General features: G+C 58.4%; 1 protein-coding gene across 4 annotated transcripts in view; it reads right to left on the bottom strand.

The window, feature by feature from the left end:
* Positions 1-908: 908 nt before the first annotated feature.
* KIF21B (kinesin family member 21B) overlaps positions 909-20,833 on the bottom strand; it is a 45,075-nt gene continuing 25,150 nt past the window's right edge. Inside the window, exons 21-36 of one of the 4 annotated variants that reach the window (XR_005703967.1) lie at positions 19,947-20,048; positions 19,673-19,838; positions 19,356-19,416; positions 19,001-19,058; positions 18,375-18,580; positions 17,870-17,944; positions 17,621-17,734; positions 17,003-17,041; positions 14,821-14,957; positions 14,367-14,547; positions 12,558-12,722; positions 11,593-11,710; positions 10,741-10,911; positions 10,085-10,284; positions 9,400-9,669; positions 909-8,810 (exon numbers count right to left, since the gene is read on the bottom strand). Coding sequence is in view for 2 of the 4 variants with exons in the window: in XM_040085528.1 (XP_039941462.1) it covers positions 8,756-8,810; positions 10,085-10,284; positions 10,741-10,911; positions 11,593-11,710; positions 12,558-12,722; positions 14,367-14,547; positions 14,821-14,957; positions 17,003-17,041; positions 17,621-17,734; positions 17,870-17,944; positions 18,375-18,580; positions 19,001-19,058; positions 19,356-19,416; positions 19,673-19,838; positions 19,947-20,048 (1,848 nt within the window). In the remaining 2 variants the exon portion in view is untranslated. The remainder of the gene's footprint in view (positions 8,811-9,399; positions 9,670-10,084; positions 10,285-10,740; positions 10,912-11,592; positions 11,711-12,557; positions 12,723-14,366; positions 14,548-14,820; positions 14,958-17,002; positions 17,042-17,620; positions 17,735-17,869; positions 17,945-18,374; positions 18,581-19,000; positions 19,059-19,355; positions 19,417-19,672; positions 19,839-19,946; positions 20,049-20,833) is intronic. The other 3 variants (XR_005703968.1, XM_040085528.1, XM_040085529.1) reach the window with 3 other exon arrangements.

Genomic DNA, 20,833 nt, shown 5'->3' on the forward strand with positions numbered 1-20,833 from the left:
TCCGACCCCCGCAGGTTTTGGATGTTCAGGCTCAGGGATGCTCCGACCCCCGCAGGTTTTGGATGTTCAGGCTCAGGGATGCTCCGACCCCCGCAGGTTTTGGATGTTCAGGCTCAGGGATGCTCCGACCCCCGCAGGTTTGGAATGTCCAGGAATGTTCAGGCTCAGGGATGCTCCGACCCCCGCAGGTTTTGGATGTTCAGGCTCAGGGATGCTCCGACCCCCGCAGGTTTTGGATGTTCAGGCTCAGGGATGCTCCGACCCCCGCAGGTTTTGGATGTTCAGGCTCAGGGATGCTCCGACCCCCGCAGGTTTTGGATGTTCAGGCTCAGGGATGCTCCGACCCCCGCAGGTTTTGGATGTTCAGGCTCAGGGATGCTCCGACCCCCGCAGGTTTTGGATGTTCAGGCTCAGGGATGCTCTGACCCCTGCAGGTTTTGGATGTTCAGGCTCAGGGATGCTCCGACCCCCGCAGGTTTTGGATGTTCAGGCTCAGGGATGCTCCGACCCCCGCAGGTTTTGGATGTTCAGGCTCAGGGATGCTCCGACCCCCGCAGGTTTTGGATGTTCAGGCTCAGGGATGCTCCGACCCCCGCAGGTTTTGGATGTTCAGGCTCAGGGATGCTCCGACCCCCGCAGGTTTTGGATGTTCAGGCTCAGGGATGCTCCGACCCCCGCAGGTTTTGGATGTTCAGGCTCAGGGATGCTCCGACCCCCGCAGGTTTTGGATGTTCAGGCTCAGGGATGCTCCGACCCCCGCAGGTTTTGGCATTGCCTGGTGGGAACCCTCTTCTTCCTCCTCCTCCTCCTCCTCCTCCTCCTCCTCCTCCTCAGCAGAGGGGCAGCCCAGCCAGGCTGAGGCCAGGCTTCGACCACCTCAGCCCCTGAATCTTCTCCACTAAGATCAGTTCTGCCTGAGGACCTGCTGCCCACAGGGGTCCAGGTCACTTAGAATCATGGAAATGTTCGTTTGGGAAAGCCCTGTAAGATCATCGAGTCCAACCCCTCCCCAGCACTGCCACGTTCACCACTAAACCACGTCCCCAAGTGCCACATCCACACATCTTTTGAACATTCCCAGGGATGGTGACACTGCCCTGGACAGTCTGTGCCAAGGCCTGACGACCCTTTTGGTGCAGAAATTTTCCCCAATATCCAACCTGAACCTCCCCTGGAACAACTTGAGGGTGTTTCCTCTTGTCCCAACCAACAGGATTCCAGAATCACAGAATGGTTTGGGGTGGAAGACACCTTCAAAGGCCACCACGTCTAATAATCCCTGTCATGGGGAGGGACACTTCCCACTCCATCGGGCAGGGCCAGGAGTGCTGCAGCCACAGTCCCCCATCCATCCCAGCCCCTGGGCCAGGCACATGGGAACAGGAGGGGATGGGAGGCTCCTGGCTGTGCCCTTCCCCTCCTCAAAGCCACCTCTGAGCTCCATCCCTTCATGTCAAGAACGTTTTATTTGCAAAGACAAAAGAGGCAAGAAACGAACACGGCCATTGAAAAACGTACAGCAGGAGACCACAATAACTTACACTATTTACAGGAACACACCAAGGTATAAAACACACGCACACACCTCGTGCTCTGAGCAACCCACAGCAGGGCCGGGCTGCACAACCCCCACAGAGACAACAGCAGCCTTCAGAGCAGCCGGCCTCTGGAAAAAGCTCCGAGTGTGAAAAGGCATCTGCTATTGTGCTCCTTGTGCGGAGAGGAGTGACGGAGCAGGTGACACAGTGCTGCAGCTGCCCCAGCCTGCTGTGGGGCCGGACCTGGGGGTCCCAGGCCAGGAGGAGCAATTGGTAGGAAGCAGGGCAGAGCTGTGGGGGATGAGGGGACAAGCCCTGGGGCAGGAGGAAGGTGCAGGGTTGGACTTTTCTGGGAGTTGGGTCTGTGCTGGCCTGTCCCAGTTACGGCTGGAGCACCGTGCAGCACCTGGAGGGGCTGGGGGTCCTCGTCCCTTCCCAGAAGGGTGAGGGGGGCTCAGGACAAGCAGCCTGCGGGAGACAGTGAAGCTCCAGGGAACCTGTGGAAAGCGAGCTGGAACCCTGGGCTTGGCAGGGGTCGTACCTGGACTCTCTTCAGCGTGGGGCAGGGGAAGGACTGGTGTGGGGCACTGGGAGAGCACCGTGGGAAGCAGGCACTGGTTTTGCAGCACCAAGGCAGGAGGCAGCAACTGAGACCCCAAAGCAGCTGCGCTCAGAGGTGGTGGGGAGGAACAACACACCTGGAGGGGACAGGACGGGACCCCAGAGCTCCCATTCTTCGCAGCTGGCCAGCCCATCCTGTGTCCCCAGAGCTGTAGGTGACAGGGAGGGGACACTGCTCAGGAGGGCTCACAGTGGTTTGGGGATCCAGTGCTTTTAGGCTCCCGGCTCTTGTCCACCCCATTGTGCAAAGCTCAGCTCTGGGGCAGCCCTGTGCCCTCTGCAGAGGCTGGAGCTGGCCCCTGTGTGCTGGGGGTGAGGAGAGTAGAGTTAGGCCCTGGGGAAAAAAGCATAACCCAGCAGCTTGAGGAAGGACATAGGCAGGATTTGTGACACCCTTGTAACAAATCAAGGCGCCCAAGGGCGAAGAAAAATGAGGTGCTTGGTACAAAGGCAGCTGCAAAGTGTCCCTGCCCTGGAGGGGCTCTCAGAGGGGCTCTGAGACCACCAGAGGGGACTGGAGTTGTGCAGCCTGAGCTCCAGGGAGCAGCCAGCACAGTGCAAAGGGATGCAGCACGGCAGGCAAAGAGCCCTCGTGCCAGTCCACCTCCTCCTCGGCTGTCTCAGCTCTGAAGGGCCAAGGGGCCACCCCTCCTGGAGCCACCTGCACGTGGGACCTTGTGCTTTACTGTTCGGGAGGACCTGCAGCCCAGAGTGACCGTGTGGCTCAGAGCTCCCCACCTTCCCGGTGCCAGGGCAGCTCCCAGCCCCAAGCAGAGAAAGCTGGGGGCTCCGGGGCCCCCCTTGTTTGTGTTCAGTGCCTGCGACTGAATCTAGACACAGCTACGGGGTTTGGGAGTGAAAAATCAAACATCACACAGCAGAATCAGCTTCTCACAGACCAGCCCCAGCTTGAGCAGAGGCTCTTACAGCACCAAGTCCCTGCTGCCCTGCAGCTGCAGCAGGCTCTGGGAAGCGGGGGCTGAACCAGCCCATTCCAGCAATGTGCTTTGCACAGGCATTTCCCAGCCGAGACCTTCATCGCATCCACAGAGGATATCTGTGAGAGCAGAGGAAGAAATACGGGCTGAGCTGAGCCTTTCAGAGTTCCCTTTCCACCCTTCCACGGGACGAGGTGGGAGCCACATCCGGGCTGCCGATCCACAGAATAACCAATGCAACCCCACAGATCCTCAGACCAAGGATCCTGCTAGAAATGGGAGCAAAATCTCGGTGCTGCCGCCGCGCTGGGGGATCCCACTGCGAAGGTGGGAGCTGGCAGCGCAGGGAGCTCCAGCCCTGCTGCCCTGCAGGAGGAGGCAGGGAGGGGAATGCAGGGGCTGGCTCAGACGTGCAGCAAGGTGGGAGCGAGGCCACCTGTTCCCCAGGACGAATTCAAGTGTCCAAACCGTAACAATAACAATAATTAAGAGAACAAAAAAGAAAAGTCTTACACCACAAACTCCCCACCCCGTCCCCAATACGAAACCCAGTGACGACAGCGCCCAGCTTGCACCGTGAGGTAGCTAAACCAGATCAGCACCCAAGAAATGCTCTTCTGCACGAGAAACATCAACCCACACAGGTACTAAGACCTACACACACACACACACACACACACACACACAGAACTATGGGATCACAGTCAGCCCTGTCCTGGTTCCAGCCAGGACAGAGTTAATTTTTGCAGTAGCCAGGAGGGGATGTGGCCAGAACCCAGAGGTTCTTCAATGCCACCTCACATCATTGCTGGGGCAGGAGGAAGGGAGTCTCTTCCAGGGAGAGGGGATCTCTTCCAGTCAGGGTAGTGTGCACTGCGGTGAGCATTTTGCATGTGATTTGCTCTCTTTTGTACACTTTTGTTATTAATGTTGTTGCTGTTGATTTTTCTTATCTCATTGCTGTTTCCAGTCAGTTGTTCCTGTCTCAACCTGAGATTTTTTTACCTTTTGTGCCTTCAATTCTCCTCTCCCTTCCACCGTGGGGAAGGAAGGAGGTGGGGGCTGTGGCAGTGCACAGTTATAATGGGAACACTAAATTGGGTAATACCATTCCTAAACCACAACAGCCTTTTTTTTTTGGGCATCCCAGGGTAGGGCTTGTACGGTTGAGATGACAACAGATCTGCCCAGAGTGGGTTGGAAACAAATCTGATCCAAACATTTTCTGTATTAGGTACTGAGCCACTGGTCAAAATGTTGCTTGGCGTGCTCACGTGGGTACCTAACCCTGTAGATATTTCTGTATGTTCCCATCACAGTGCTCTTTCTCAGAGCAGGGAGAGGGATCAGCACTGCTCTGGTGATGTTCTGTGGGACATCAGTTTGTGACATGATAACATTAAGGGCAGTGAGGGGCATTTGGGATATGTCTTGCTCTTGTACCCTTACCTCGGGCACTACCTTTGGGACTCCATTCATGACAATCATGACCAGCCCAAGGGGGGAACAGGGGAGGAGGATTTTCCCCAGTCTTTCACCCACTTTTCCCCCTTGAGGCCTGTTAAAAGAGCTTTTGAAGTTCTGAATTCCCTTTGGACGTTAAGGAAATCATATTTTTGCCAGGTGGCCTTAGTGCACTCCATATAATCTCTGGAGTCAGGAAAGGGAGTTCTAGGGAGGTTATTCAGAGATCGACCCTGATGGGGAATAGTCATGACTGGCATGGAACACGGGAGAAAATGGGCCACTTTTGGAAGAAATTCTCTCCTCCACTGGTTTGGAAGCATCCCCCTGAACAAGTACAAGACGCTGTAAAAGTGACAGAGCATTTGCAAGGAGAACGCTGTGGCAGCTCCAGTGAGGACAGACTCATTGCAGCGTGCTGGGGCCTGGTTAGCATTTCCCAGACACTGCTTTTCACTGGACAGCATCCTCAGGGGGAGGAGGAGGAAAGCAGAACAGGCGCCGTGGCCACTCAAAGTGCAGCTGAGCCACAGGAACAGCCTGTGCTGGCTACAGCCGCCCCTATACAGAAGATGAGATCCAAGACCAAATCAGTTTGCATAGAGAGGGATAAAGAAGAACAGGAGGAAGAGGCAGGGCTGGAGATGATCACCCAGAGCTGGGATGTGAAGAGATTTCAGCTGCCAGCTGGGTGGAGCCCCTGGTGACCCGACTGCTCCAGGGCTGGGACAGTGCAGCCCACGCTGTGGAACTGGATGGAAGTGGAGCTGGGATGTGGGCATTGACAAGGGGACCGGGAAGAGGACAGCACCTCGCAGCCTCTGGAGGCAATTCCCGTCAAGTGTGAGGGAAAGGCAGTCCCTCAAGGATGATGGAGTAGCGCAGCCAAGCAGCTGGACGCCCACGGAGAAGGGAGCCAGTACCTGAGGGAATTCGCTGTGTCAGAGGGAGCCCCTGGGGGTTCAGATAACCAGCAGCCCCCTGTAGGTGCAGGTGAGGTCCGGTGTACACAGTGCACGTGGCAGGAGGTTGTACAGAGCGCACTGGCCCACTGGCACTGATGCCAACAGGAGAACAAACAGCGTTAAAGGTGGCTCCCCGACGCTGATGATGAAGATCATCTTTTTTCCTTCCTACCAACCTGTGTCTCAACTGTGTAAAAAGACTGTCTAAAGCCTGTGGCCCAGCCCACGCTCTGTGGACTGAGGAGATGTCCCATGTCACACCAGTACAGACCCGAGTCCGCTGCTGGGAGCAACTGCCCCCCTCGAGAGAGAGAGGGGACACACCACAAGGCAACCTATGGTTTTACCTGCATCACCACAGAGAGGACAAGAGGGAGTGGGATGGAAAACCCACCTCTGCCCTGGCAGCATGGGTGTGAGCTGAGAGGAGAAGCAACAGCTGCAGGGAATTCTTCAAGGACAGATGCCACTCCAGTTTCCGGTGCAAGAAGTGAGCAGTGAGTACCACGACAAGAACTAGAGGGGCCCTGCCTCCAGCCAGGTGGGGAGAGCAGCAATGGGCTCTGCTGGACTGTGTGGAGCCAAGGCTGGCACAGCAGATCCTCCAGAGCATAAGGCTTTACACACAATGTACCCTGATGCCACTGAGATACACGGGCAGAATCCATTTCTTCTCTTCTGCTGTGATCTACTCTGGTCAGTAAAACATGGCTGTGGTCAGGTCATGGGCTCCAGGGTGAGCATTCTGCATGTGGATCATTCTCTCTTTTTATACTTTTGTTATTAATATTGTTGCTGTTTCCAGTTTGTTTTTTATCTCACTGCTGTTTCCAGTACATTGCTCTCATCTCAATCTGTGATCTTCATCTTTTGTGCCTCCAATTCCCCTCTCCACCCTGCTGGGGATGGGGGTGTGAGTGGTGCACAGCTTCAGTGGGAGCACTAAATTGGAACTATTAGCACTATCCCTAAATCAGGACAGACCTCACTTCAACCCCCCTTGCCTCAGGACACCAATGCCCCAACATCAGCTCCCTCCCTCCCTCCCTCCACAGGCTGTGAGAGCCTTGAAGCCCCTCACCAGGCTGCTGGACACAGCAGCAAGAGAGGCTCAGCATCCTCCAGGACTGGTCACTCAGCCCTGGAACACTAAGCAGGCACTTCTAGCCTGCACACAGGAAGGTACTGGTGGCAAAAGGCAAGGCAGGTCTGACCCTAGTGCCCCAGAGCCACCTCTGCTCACGGCAGCAGGGAGCAGTGAAGGCTCCAGGGCAGGCACTGGAGACCTCAGAGCAGACAGAGATTCACACATGACACCAGGCCACAGCCAAACACTCTGCCAGAGACACCTCACACACACACACAGCCCCTCCAGCCAAGCAAAGGATAAACCAGCTGAGGAATGGGTGCAGAAACCCTCTCCCAGACAGGCCTGGGGGGCAGAGACCTCCCCCAGACCCCCATACACACACACACACACACACACACACACGTACCATTTACCCTCCAACAAGGCAAGCCAGCAGGATGGAATCTACCCCCCCAAAAAAGGCAGCCCCCCTCCCCCACCAAATCAATAGAGATACTCCTGTCTTTCATGATGCAGAGGAATCCCCTCAGTCCAGCCAGAATGCTCAGAACAAGGGCTGCTGGCACAGGACCTGGGGCTGGTCAAGGTCTCACCGTGGTTGGAGAGAGCAGAGGGGAAATGGTCTGTGCTTTATGGGGCAGGTCCTGGAGCCCCTGGCCTCCAAGATCCCAGTTCAGTGCTGGTGGGATCACACGGAGAAATCCTTAAATTTGAGTTCAAGTGCTGCTTCTTCTGTGACAAAGGGGAAAGGAGAGCGTGTGAGGCAAGAACACCCATCCTGGGGTCTCCTCGGCCATCCCACAAGAGCCCTGGGTGGCCCAGGGCAGGACAGGGCAGGGGATGGTCCAATGGGCCATGGGAGAGATGGAGGGAAGCTCCAGTGTGAGACCAGGGCCTTCACCAGCCCCCCTTGAACAGGAGAGACAGAGGAAAGAGCCTGCAGAACGTGTGTCCTTGGGGAAACACTCCTGGGTGGAGCCCCCAGACCCTCCAGGAGATGAGGTTGTGCAAGGTGATCCACTGCAGGATTGTCCTTGGGGCGCAGGGGGAATCAGGAGCCTTGTGCAAGATCCGTGTGTGCAACCCGCTCCCCTCTGCTCCTCCCACAGAGGACTCTGGCTGCTCCGTGCCCTGCTGGCTCCTCTCCACCCCTGGATCCTCGGGCCAGCACGCCCGGCCTAAGCAAGCTCCAGTCCAGGCAGGGGTCTGAGGGCAGAACCTAAGGGGAGGACAGACAGAGCCACAGCAGTGGAGTGACAAATCCAGCCTTGGCTTTTTTGCACTGTAACCTCCATTCTCGCTTCATTTCTCCGTCTCAAGGGGGTTGACTCGCTGCAGGAACCCATCACAAACCCTTGATGGGGGTCACCATGTCCAGAGCGGCCCCTTCCCACTGCAGAGCAGGCTGGGCACGTGGGGAAGAGCCCAGAGCCATGGGGCAGTTGAGTTTACAACCGGGGTTTGGAGGATGTCAAAGGGAGCAGGTGTTCTTCCAGCAGGTCTGTCTGGAAGTTGCCTGACGGAGATCTTCCCAGGCTTGCTGTGCCTCACGAGGCGGGACATGGCAAAGGAGCCTGGAGGTGCACCCCTCTAAGCACTGGGGACAGTCCAGAGAGGGTAGGGAAGGCTAGGAGTACCAGGAAATCCTGCAGACCCACAGCAGAGGTGTAGCACAAGGAATGGCTCCAGAGAAGCACCCTCTGTGTTGTGGTCCTGGCCAGCAGACACCAGATGTCCTCGTGGAGTGGAGAAAGACTCCTGCAGGAACCAGCCCGGGAGCAGCACAGCACGGCAGAGGCCACAGGAGCCCACACAGGCAGGAGGGAAGGAGTCAGGGATCTCTGACCCCCATGAAGTCCTTACAGCAGGATGGGTGAGAGGAGAGATGAAACATTTCCTGTTCACTGGAGAACCATGGAGAAGCCTCAGCAGGAGGGCAGGTGGAGCTGCTGGTGCCCCACAGAGCTGCTTCCTCACAGGAGCTGACAGCGCTCAAAGCACCAGATGCAGCATTGTTGGGTGAGGCACAAAGAAATCCCTGTCCTGGGCTGAGCTCCTGTAGGTGACCGAGTCCTGCTAGCAGGGGGAGGCACCCTGCCCTTCACCCTGCCCCCACGCCTTCCAGTCTTTCTGCAGTTCCTAGTTTGACCCCGCAGGCAACCTCCTCCCACTCCAGAGCTTCACTGTCAAGTCGCTGAGGAACAAAGGTGAGAGGGACAGCATGACCCGGGGGTCGGGGCAGGAGCCCCACAGACCCCGCCCCAGGGGCACCTCCAGGTGCCCGCTCCCCGTCCCCTGCCAGCATGCAGCCCCCCAGCCCCCCAGGCCCTTCTCCCTTGGCAGGAGGTTGTCTGGTGCACTTTGGGGAGAAGGCAAACCCGATGGGGCTCAGCCTCCAACTCACCCCCCTGGCAGCAGCTGGGGACAAAGGGAAATGGTGACCTCCAGGGCTGACCCCACACCAGGACTCCTACCCGCCTTGAACGAGCTCCAGCTCGGTCCCAGCAGTGACACCCAGGGAGCTGCTTTGCTTTGCTTTGCTTTGCTTTGCTTTGCTCCTGGGGCTGATTTGGGGGTGGCTGCTGACTCCCAACCCACTATCCATGCAAAGGCACGGCCAGGACGTGGCTTCCCACAGAGTTGCCAAAGTAAATGTGGGCACTCGGCGAGGAAAAAAACCAAAAAGCAAGTGAAACCAAGGCAGGGGTATGACTGGGACAAAGGGGGGAGTCCATTCTAACAAAGACTTATCAAGTGGGGAAAAACGCAGAATAGTTTCATACCGTGAAGAAGCAGCTCAGACCAGAGAAAAAGGGGGTTGGGGGGGGGGGGGGGGAAGAGAGAGAGGAGCAAAAGCAACAGTGAGAGGGACAGAGGGAGGGAGAGATGGAGAGAAGAGGGAAGGAGAGACGGAAGAAGAGCGAATGAGCAAGAGAGTCAAAGAGCAGGAGGGTCAAGGCAGACTAGTAGCACGGCCCTTTATGGCAAGGACGCGTCGTGGAAGGCAAGGGGTGAGCCCAGGCACGTAATTCCATAACTTTACCCGGCAGTCGCTGTGGCACAGATGGGTGGTGGGGAGAAGGAGAGGCAGAGAGAGACAGAGAAAAAGGAAGGGAGAAAAGGGACAGGGTCGAAAAGAGGATATCAGAGTCTTGCTGCTGAAGAGCTCCCCGAGAGCAGCAGACAATGCCCAGCCCCGAGGGAGAGGGGTCCCTGCGTGGGGAGTAACCCAGGGCATCACCAGTGGGCAGGGAATGGCCAGGGACAGCTCTTGGCACCGTGGTGGGCAGGCCCTGCCGTGGGCAGGCTACAGAGGGCAAAAGGAGATGAAGGAGGAGAGGGACTAAAAAGCTGCCATTCCCTCCCCGCTCCCTGTTCACCCACACCCACCCAGGCCCGGGGGGGACGGCTCCAACCCAGGGTCTCCCCCTTCCCAGGGGCCGTGGGGGCAGAACGTCCAAGGCTCACCTGGAGGCGGTGAAGATGTGCTTGGAGTTGGTGCAGATGGCGTTGATGGGGCTGTCGTGCCCCTTGATCTCCCCGACTGGGGTGAAGGTGTCCACGTTCCAGACCTTGATGACGCCCCCTCGGCAGGCGCTCAGCACCATGGGGCGGCCGGGGATGAAGGCCAGGGCACAGACCCAGTCTTTGTGGGCATTGGGGATTTGCTGTAGGCACAGGCACAGAGCAGAGGTCATGACCAACCTCGTCTGCAGCAGCCTCGTGCACCCATCCTGGGTTCCCAGTGACACCCTGGGACAGACTGGCACCGTGGGACTGGTGACACCCAGTTAGGAGCCAAGGGAAGGGTACGGGCTCAAAAGTCACGGTTTGGTTTCTCCCTTGGGCAGGAGACAACAACCCAGAATTCAGGGTGGAACACGAGCCCCCACACTGCAACTGATGCCACAGCCTGTCTGAAGGAGAGCTGGCAACCCCAAGCACCCTGCTGGACAAATTATGGGTGTACAGCACACCCTCACCCACACAGGGCCCAGGGCTGGGAGTGCCCTCCCTGCTGAGCTCCATGCAGACACTGGCACTAAGCTCCTGGACAACCCCCCAGCAGCATCCCCCCTCTGCCCTGTGGAACCACAGGACCTGTGCTCTGCTCCCCTCCAGACCTGGATGAGTTCCTGCTGCTCCAGATCCCACTTCTTTATGCCGTTGTCCCTGGAGCCGCTGAAGAGGACATCTCCCTGGATGGCCAGGCACTCAATGCCGTCGTAGTGAGGGGGCTCGAAGTTGTGAGTGGGGCCAATATTGCCAGCCATGCCCTCCGTGATCTCAAACACCTGGGAAAAGCAGCGGGTAACGGAGCACAGATGGCACTGGGGACGCAGCTGGCCCTCTCCTGGGGCGTCTGGCCACCACCCTCTGTGTTCTAGGCTCAGGGCACCTAGAGTGATGCTGGAAATGGGACTGAGCACTGGCTGTTGGGGGCTTCTGGAGGGTCCTGCCACAAGCAGAGGAGATCTACCACCAGGGACAGCCCCACTGCTGCATTGTACTCATGGTGAGCCTTCACACTCCTCAGGAGCCAGCTGACAGCTGGGTGGGATCCTGTCCCACTCACCATCTCACCACCCCTCCTCACATCCCTGGTGACATCTCTAATTCAGCCTGCTAAAACCTGAGAGGAAGGGACAGGCTCCTGCTGTGCTGGAGCTGTGACCGAGCAGGCACAAGGCATCTTTATCAGGGGGGATTACTGAACAGAACAGGGTGAGCTGCTCATCTGGGTCAGCCCTCACAGCAAATCCCAGCCAGAGTCTGATGCATGAGAGAAATACAACTCCTCCAAAGGTGCATTGTGGACCAAGCAAAAGGCAAGATTTGGGAAGGGAAAACAAGTGAAAACCTCACATACAGAGGTGAAAACAGAATCTGGGCTCAGTTTTCAGAAGAGTGAGGGGTTGCCAACATCTGGGCTTCCCTACAGGACTCGGGGTGCTGCTCCCCAGGGAGAAGAGTACCTTGACATAGTGATCCTTGGAGCCTGTGACCACCAGGTCGTGGTTGCTCGCCGTCTGGTTCACTGTGAGACACATCACGGGCCCGATGTGGCCACTCAGCTTTCCCACGGGCTGCAGCCTGGGTGCGAGGGCACAGGTCAGAGAGCTGGAGCTCACCCAAAGGGCCCTCCCACGCAGAGCCTCCCCCAGCCCTGGGGTGCCCCGGCAGGGATCGTTCTCTTTGGGGGAGAGTGGGCAGGGAGAGCCCATTCCCTGTGACTCCAGGGGAGGAGGGCAGCCTGGGAGCGTGCAAACACCTGGCTGCAGAGCCTGTGTGCCAACACCTGGCTGCACAACCTGAGTGTGCAAACACCTGGCTGCACAACCTGAGTGTGCAAACATCTGGCTACAGAGCCTGTGTGCCAACACCTGGCTGTACAACCTGAGTGTGCAAACACCTGGCTGCAGAGCCTGAGTGTGCCAACACCTGGCTGCACAACCTGAGTGTGCAAACATCTGGCTGTACAACCCAAGTGTGCAAACACCTGGCTGCACAGCCTGAGTGTGCCAACACCTGGCTGCACAGCCTGAGTGTGCAAACACCTGGCTGTACAGCCTGAGTGCCAACACCTGGCTGCACAACCTGAGTGTGCAAACACCTGGCTGCAGAGCCCAGGCTGCAGCACAGGGTTCACAGCCCAGTGCCCAGTGGGTAGGAGGACAAGGGAAATCAGGGCCCTGCTGCTCATCCCACTTGCCTTCTCCCTTCTGCTAAGCTCTGCCCCATGCACAGACAAACCCCTCATCCCACACAGCTCCAGTGCTGCTCATCACCCCTCGGGTCCCATAGGAAAGGGTCCTGAAAATCCTTATTCCGGGCAACTTCCATTGTGAGAAAGCCTTTCATTTTCCCCAGGGGGATCATTTCAGACCTATCTGAGCAGCCAGTGCCCGGGTGGCACCCGCAGGACCAGCAGCCCCCTGACCTGCTCAGCTCCCAGACGCGCACGGAGTTGCCGGCGGCGGCGTAGAGCGCGGTGCCCGTGGGGTTCAGCGCGATCTGGTTGATCTGGTGCTCGCCCTGCACGCTGGTGACAGTGCGGGTGCTGGTGCCAGCGCACGCATCCCCGGAGATCACCTGCCCAGAAGACCTAAAGGAAGCAGAGTTCAAAGGGGAGGGTGAGACCAGAGCCACTGAGGAAGCACGGGAGGCTGCTGGCTCCGGGCTGGCACAGCTTTCCACGCTGAGGAAAGGCCCTGGATGTATCCCGCTCTTTCTGGCCGCAGTGGGACCAACAAGAGCTTTGTCCCACAGGCCAGGGCCTGCCCTGCAACGGCAGACAAGGATGCGGGGTCTGCACATGGCTCAGAGCATCCTGCCCTGGTTTCCAGCTGAGGGCCCCTCTGCTCCCCACAGGAAGAGCTGGTGAGCGCTGGCATCCAGCACAGGGAAGGAGAGGTCTTGGCCTCTGTACAAGAGAGAAGCTCCTTCAGGCCAAGGCAGATGAGCTGAGCTGGATGGAGAAAGGAGATCTGTGCCAGAGCAAGTGGGTAACTCTGACCTACCATACTGTCCTAACCTTTGAGCCCTACTCCAGCCTGGCAGCCACAGCTACCCTCTGTCCCACTGCTGCTACAGTCTGCTCCTTTCTGGTCCTCAAACTCCTCACAGAGACCCAAGTTTCCCACTGAGGAGCCTGTGATTTACCCAGCCACTATGCTGTTTGGGGCTGTGCCCCTCTGCTGGAGCTGCCAGCTCTCTGGCCATCCCCAGAACAGCTGCAAAATCTCTGCAAAGCTCCTGACCCTTAACAAAGGCAAGAGCTGGATTCTGCACCTGGGCCACAGCAACCCTGGCTGTGTGCATACAGCAGGGAACAGAGGCTGGAGAGCAGCTCTGGGAAGGGACCGGGGATCCTGGTCAGTGGAAAGCTGAATATGAGTCAGCAGTGCCCTGGCAGCCAGGAGGGACATCCCTGTCCTGGGACACACCAGGCACAGCATTGCCAGCTGGTCAGAGGAGGGGATTGTCCCACCCTGCTCTGCACTGGGGAAACCTCACCCCAAGTCCTTGGTGCAGTTTTGGGCACCACAATATCAAAAAGACATTAAGCCACTGGAGAGCATCCTAGGGAGATGGTGAAGGGTCTGGAGGGGAAACCTCATGAGGGGCAGCTGAGATCACCTGGTTTATTCAGCCTAGAGGAGATGGAGGGGAGACCTCACTGGGGTCTTCATCAGCCTCATGAGGGACAGCAGAGGGACAGGTACTGATCTATTCCCTCTCATGAGAAGTGACAGCACTCGTGGGAATGGCTGGAGCTGAGCTGGGAGACATTTAGGTTGGATATCAGGAGAAGGTTCTTCCCCCAGAGGGTGCTGGGGCACTGAACAGGCTCCCCAGGAAATGGTCACAGCTCTGAGCCTGTCTGAGCTCAAGGAGTGTTTGAACAACGCTCCCAGGCACAGGGCGGGATTGTTGGTGTGTCCTATGCAAGGCCAGGAGGTGGACTGGATGATCCTGATGGGTCCCTTCCAACTCAGCATATTCTATGATTTTATGACTATTTTATGATTTTATGATTTTATTTATCCACCCTGAGTCGTTGCTGCAGGAGGTCCCCCATGAGTTCCCTCACCCCAAGCTCTCCCAACCTCTCTGTTCCCTAAGGAAGCAGCACTGCAAACTAAAAGAGCTGGCATCTGGCCGTGTCCCCAGTCCCTGTAGGGTCTGGAAATGGCTTCTGCAAAGCCAGAGACGCCCGGAGTGTCCCGGGTCCCCAGAGCTCACGTACGTGAGGGTGCGGATGCAGCGGGCCGAGTCGCGGATGTCCCACACCTTGATGTACGACGTGGACACGGTGAACACCAGCCCCGTGTGGCTGCAGTACTTGATGGAAACCACGTTGTTCGGGTGACCCTTGAGAGAAGCGATTTCCTGGCCTGTCACCAGGTTCCACATTTTGCAGCTCCGGTCTGCGGGAGGAAGAACACGGCCAAGAGTGTTGGGGGTGTCTCCTCCAAGGGCACGGTGGCCTGGGGACAATGTGCCTTCTGAGCATCTCCCTCCACCCACAGAGCCAGAGGAAAGGAGCTGGCCAGCCCCAGCACAGGGGCAGGACAGGGCAGGGCAGGGCTCAGCTCTGAAGACAGGGCCTACCCCTGTAATGCCCAACACTTCCCACGTTCCCAATGCCAACCTGCTCCCACAGCAACTGCATCCTCCCTGCCCCTCTGCCCGTCACCCACCTTTGGAGCCAGTGAAGAGCAGCTCATCGGTGGCATCCAGGCAGAGCACAGGCTTGGTGTGACCCTCTGCCACCGAGACACACTGCAGCGGGGCTGTCCGGGCATTCTTGGTGCCACCCACTGGGTTAATGATGCCCCTTCACAGGAGAGAGAGAACAGGTACAGTGCAGGGGTGGAGGTGACTGTGCCCACAGCCCCAGGGCATGGAAGAACACAGGCTGTCTCACACCAAGCACCTTGCACTGCCCAGCACTGGGACAGGCTCCTCCACCTGAACGTGGCACGTGTGACCGAGGTCCCTGTGGAGGCCCAGCAATGTCCCCAGGGCAGCCCCTGCCCCAGCAATAGGACAGGGAAAGGGGGAGGCTGCCCAGTGACCTCTGCTCTCCCCCAGAGCTCTCGTGCCTCAGCAGCACAGACCCAGGACAGCTCAGCGGACTCAGCTCATTGGCTGAGGTCCATTTTGGGGCAAACTGCGCGCTGCAGCCTGAAGCTGAAGCTCACTGCTGGGGTAATGTTTCGGAGTATCAGCATCAGCACCCCTGTCCCTTGGAGGCGGTCACCCTTTGGCTGGTGACATCTGCAGACAGAGCTCTGCTCCTGTACACAGATCACGAGGGTGACAAAGGGCAGCACCAGCATCTGCCCCCCACGTCCCTGCTGCAATGGCTGCTCCTGCACCCAGTGCTGGCTCTGGGCAGGAGAGCACCCACTCCTCCCAAACCTGCTTCCAAGGGACACCTCTGTCTGTCCTGGGGGACATCATCTGCCAATCCCCACCACTTCAGACGTGCTCAGGGTGCTGAGCTCCACCAGCCTGACCCTGTGTGTGACCCCTGGCAGGCCCCAGTGTGCCTGGTCATCAAGCACAGCCACAAGACCCCGAGTTGTGCTGGCTTCTTCTTACAGGCAGGGAAGCTGATGCATGGGGCTGGAGCAGGGCAAGGTCTGCATTAGTTGTGAGGACAAGCACAGGCTCATTAATTTGGGTTTGGAAATCGCATGCACTGATGTTCCTCAGCTCTGCCCTCACCAGTGCCAAGCCAACAGCCTTCCCCTCACCCCCAGTGCTTCCAGCAGTCTCAAAGCAACACAGAATCCAAGGGGAAATCCCTGCACTGCAGGGTGAGGCACCTTCCATGGACTTTGAGTGGCTGCCTGACTACAAACTGCCCAGGGTGACCCAGCTCAGCCTGGTCTGGTGTCGCTTCCCCAGTGACAGGGGGCCTGCAGGAGCTCAGGGCCCAGGCAGAGTCAGGGGACACCTGATCACAGAACCATGGAATGGTTTGGGTTGGAAGGGACTGTAGACACCATCTCATTCCATGCCCATGCCATGGGCAGGGACACTTTCCACTATCCCAGGATGCTCCAAACCCTGTCCAACCTGGCCTGGGACACTGCCAGGGATGGGGCAGCCACAGCTTCTCTGGAAAACCTGAGCCAGGGCCTCACCATCCTCACGGAGAATAATTCATTCCTAACATCTAGTCCCAATCTCTCCTCTTGCAGTTTTAACTGTTCCCCCTGTCACTATTTGCCCATGTAAAACATTGCTCTCCCTCTTTGTTACGAGCCCCTTTAGGCACTGGAAAGCTGCAATGTTCCTAAAGGATGGGGGAACTGTGGCCCTTGTTTTGGGAAGCCTCTGTAGTCAGGGGGAGAAGTCCAGCAGCACTTTAACTGCAAGGCTGAGCTCTGCACCACAACCTGACTTGATCCCTTTAGGGAAGAGACTGGACCTTTTCCAACTCAGCACCAGGGAAGCACAACCAGGCACGAGGTGAACCTGAGATAACTGCCTGGAAGAAGCTTGCACAGAGGATGCACTGCAAGCACCCTTCCCCATCATCTCACCATCCTGCTGGAGAGCTGGGGAAGGGGTGGGACGTGGTGGCCTCATGCTGGCGAGAACCCATCAGAGATGGAGGAGAGCATGCTGCCAACCCAAACCAGCCAGCAGCACGCACCGAGGGCTAATCCAAGCAGGAACAGTTTGAACTTGCAGCTGAGGGACGGCATCAGGCACCAGAGGTGGCATGCCAGGAGGGAACAGACACACAAGCTGGGAGGGAGCAGAGCAGCAAGCTGCAGGCAGGCCGTGTGGGGACAGGGAGAGCAGGCAGCTGACAGAGAGAAGGAGGAGAGGAGAAAGGGATAATAAATAGAAAGTTGTCTATACCTCAGCACCTCCGAGACAGAGGAATCGCTGTCATCAGACCTAGGGGCAGAAAATTAGCAGGATTATGGGAGAGAAAACCCAGACAAGAGGAGGCAGCAGTGGAGTCAGAGGTGGAAGATTGTTATTGCATCCAAGCCAGTGTAGGACAGAGAGAAGGAGTGGAGGGAGAAGGAGAAGCACACACGGAGAACCAGGGGAGAGCAGAAGAGCAGGAGGGCATGTGAGGGTCAGACAGCAGATCTCCATCAGGGAACCCCAGCGCTGCTAGCAACATCTGAGCCCAGAGCAGCACCTGACCTGCTGCCAGGAGAGGCTGGAGCAGCATTTGTGGGTGGATGCCAGTCCATCAGCTTCCTTTGAGCCCTCATCTCCTCACCCCATCCTGCTCCTTTGCCTTTCCAGGGACCCAGAGCGGGCACAGTGGGCAGGAGCACAGCATTGGCACGGCAGCTGCTCCGTGACAGGGAGAAGCAGCAAGGTGAAGTGGTGACAGGACACTGGCCGGAGCCAATCCAAGCCCTGGTGTTCCTACGTGCCCCCACAGGACTGGGTACGTGCCATGGGCTCCCACGGTCTGGGTCCCCCTCACTCAGACACTCTCCCCCCTCCAGGACTCACTTGTCCAAGGCAGATCCCTGGCTCTGGGTGCTGCTGAGACGGGAGAAGACGTTGCGGTCGTTGCGCGGCCGGGTGGGCGGGGAGGAGGGCGGCGTGAAGCCGATGTCTGCAGGCCTGAGCCAAAAGGATCAGAGGGACACGTGACTTGGGAACGGCTCACCTGGCACAGCAGGGCCCAGAAAGGATCCTTCCAACTGCTCTGGGCCACACAGCCTCCCCTGCCCGTGTCACCGTTGCTCCCAAGCTCACCTGGCAGGTTGCCCACGGTCATAGGATTTCCGCCTTGTCAGAGGAGAAGTGTCCGAGCCCCGGGACTGCCTGGGACTGAAGCGAGTGAACAAAGCAGTGGGTGCCTGCCCCTGCACTGGGATCCCTCCGCAATGAACACCTGTGTCCTCCCCCAGAAGAGCAAACAGGAGGTTGGGCTGCAGGCATAATCTCGAGGCAGCCCACGAGCGCAGAGGCTTTTGGAAACCCAAGACACCTTCAAAAAGGCTGATAACCCAGGAATTTGGGGACCCTGCACCCCCTTCTTTCCCTGCTCCTGAAGTATCCTCCTCTCCATCTGCAAAGGATACCAACATACTCCCACACACTCTCCAAGCCCCGCTGAGGAAATTCACCGCTGCATGCTGTAGCCAAGCACGGACAGATGCAGGATTGGGCTCCCCTCCACCCCTCTGCACCTCCACAGGCCAGGCACAGCTTCCCCCAGGCCCGCGGCTCCCTGAGCCTCCCAGTGCCCCGAGCTCACAAGGTGCTTCCTCGCGTGGGCAGGCTGATGGTGCGTGACACCTTCTCCTTGTAATAGGGGTCTCGGATGGAGAAGCCAATCCTGTCCTCTTTGATCTCCATCAGGGATGCCAAGGACTTGGTGATGTTCTTGGTGGAGACGTCCAGCGTGGGGCCCAGACACTCAGCCGACACCGCCTTCATCTGCCCCGAGAGCTTGGGCTCTCCCTAGAGCAGGGCAGAGGGCTCAGGGGCGGGCACGGGGGGCAGTGGGAGCGGCCAGCACTGTGGGCTGGATGAGTTTGTGCTCTCTGGCCACAAACTGGCTCCCCCACGTCCCACTGGGACGCCCATCACAGCCAGCTCTCCACAAAAACACGACGGCCTGTACAGAACAAAGCGCTTCCCTCCACCTCTGCCCTGCCCAGGACATCCTCAGTGCCAGATTTGGGAGGGACTGACTGGTGGGGTGGGTGTTTGCCAGGTCTCTGGTGCTTCAGGACAGGAGACCTTGGTTCTGCTCATCCAGAGAGCAGCCATAGCTCCCCAAGGTCCAGACTGCAGAGCAGAGGCCTGAGGCATCACTGAACATCCCCCCATCCCTCCTCCCAGTCTCTGTGACCAGGCCACACAAAAAGACCAACTGACCTTGAACTTGAAGTCATCCTGGCTTGCTGAGCCCTTCATGGTGAAAGACTGGGAGATGCTGCAAGGAGAAAGGAGCAAAGCTGGACCTTCAGTGCCCAACTCTCTTCAGAAAGCCGGTGCCACTTGTCCACCAGACTCCTTGGGTCACCCTCTGCTCCCCAGCACCCTTTCTCCAAGGAACGAGCAAGCCTCCACTCCCTGCTCACGTCCAGGAGACATCCTGCTCCCCCCACCCAGGGCTGGGCACCACAGAGAAGCTCAGGTGGGGCTTTGTTCCTCCAAGCCCCTCTGCGAGGTCCCATGAACGGCATCAGGCATTGTGCCCAGCCACCACCACCTCAGGCTGGCTGCTCACCTCCCATCCGAGGCCAGGCTGAACTCTGAAACTTCCTCGTCCGTGCTGGTGTAGCCGTTCTCTGCGAGAGGAGAAAGTGCATCAGCAGAGGGGACCCCACTGCCACTGGCCCCATCCGAGCCCTGCAGCCGAGGGGGCAGCCCAGGAGGGTGTGGGGGGTGACCCAGTCCTCGTCCCCGTTCCCCACAGCCAGGGCTCCCACCCAGCACGGCCCCTGGGGCAGGGTCCCAGCCACAGCACCTCCGGGTGCTTTCGGGTACGACACCCACCCCACAGGCAGCAGCCCCGGCCTGAGGATGCACCTGCCTCAGCCCCACCTTGCTGGACGTTGTGGATCAGTGCCTGCAACTCCGGGTGGGACTCAGCCTTCTCCCTCAGGGCGTCCAGCAGGGCGTGGTTCTGCGAGGAGCTGGCCACGTCCGTCTGCCGCAGCCGCCCCTCCAGCAGGCGGATCTGGGCCTCCTTCTGGGCCACCTGCAGCCCCTGGGGAGCAAGGCTGGCGCTCAGGCAGGTGCCACAGGTCCCTTCCACCAGGTCCCCACCCTGGCACCACCCAGAGAGGAACATCCACACCCCTACCCAGCCCCACACCTTGTCGATGGAGGCTTTCAGGAAGTTGTCCAGCAGCAGCCGGGCTTCGGCCAGGGAGCAGGAGCTGATCACCACCGAGGTGTCCGTGGAGTCCAGCTCCTCCTGAAACGTGGGGAGACAAGTGCTGGATGCAGCAGGGAAGCTTTGCTGCTGGATGTGGGACGGGTGGAAGGGTCTCCATGGCAAGCACAGCACTCCCAGCACCCTGCCCAGTCCAGCCCTCGCCCTCCCCACTCTGCCCAGTGGCTCCTGGGGACATCGGCCACGGGACTGTCCAACGTGAAGGGCTCATGCACTGCTACAGGAACTCTGGTTCCACCACAAAACTACACACTGGACAGACACCAGGCTCACCCAAATCCACAACCCAAAGCCCAGTGTGAATTAACAGCAGCCCTTCTTCCCTGCTAATCGAGGTGACAGCTGGGGACAGGCCAGGGCCAGCACACAGCCTCCACTTCAGGCTGCAGGCATTGAGGGGAGCTGGGAGCTGCCCAGTGGCATTCCCAGTATCACAGCTGGACACAAAACCTAGATGGCTTCTGCTGGGAAAAAGCCACTCCTCCTGGGATGTTTCCAGGGCAAGAAGCAATCATGGGGGACAGGTGACCACCAGCCCCGTGGGCAAATGGAGGACACAGCTTCCCAACAATTCCAGGACAGCAGGACACCAGCAGCCTGTCCGTGGACTTGCAAGGACCTCCAGAACTCCTCCCTGTAATTAATCACCTAATGAGAAGTGACTGTGTGGGTGAAGCCCCACCAAGAGTGACAGCTCAGAGGACTCCGGGTCCTCTGACCAGAGCCCAGCCCCAGCTGGCTGTGCCCAAGGACGCTCTTTCCACAGAGGAATGCTCCCACCTTCTCCCTGCCAGCCAGACCCAGTC

Source organism: Hirundo rustica, chromosome 24 (assembly GCF_015227805.2).
Source record: "Hirundo rustica isolate bHirRus1 chromosome 24, bHirRus1.pri.v3, whole genome shotgun sequence".
Taxonomy (NCBI): domain Eukaryota; kingdom Metazoa; phylum Chordata; class Aves; order Passeriformes; family Hirundinidae; genus Hirundo; species Hirundo rustica.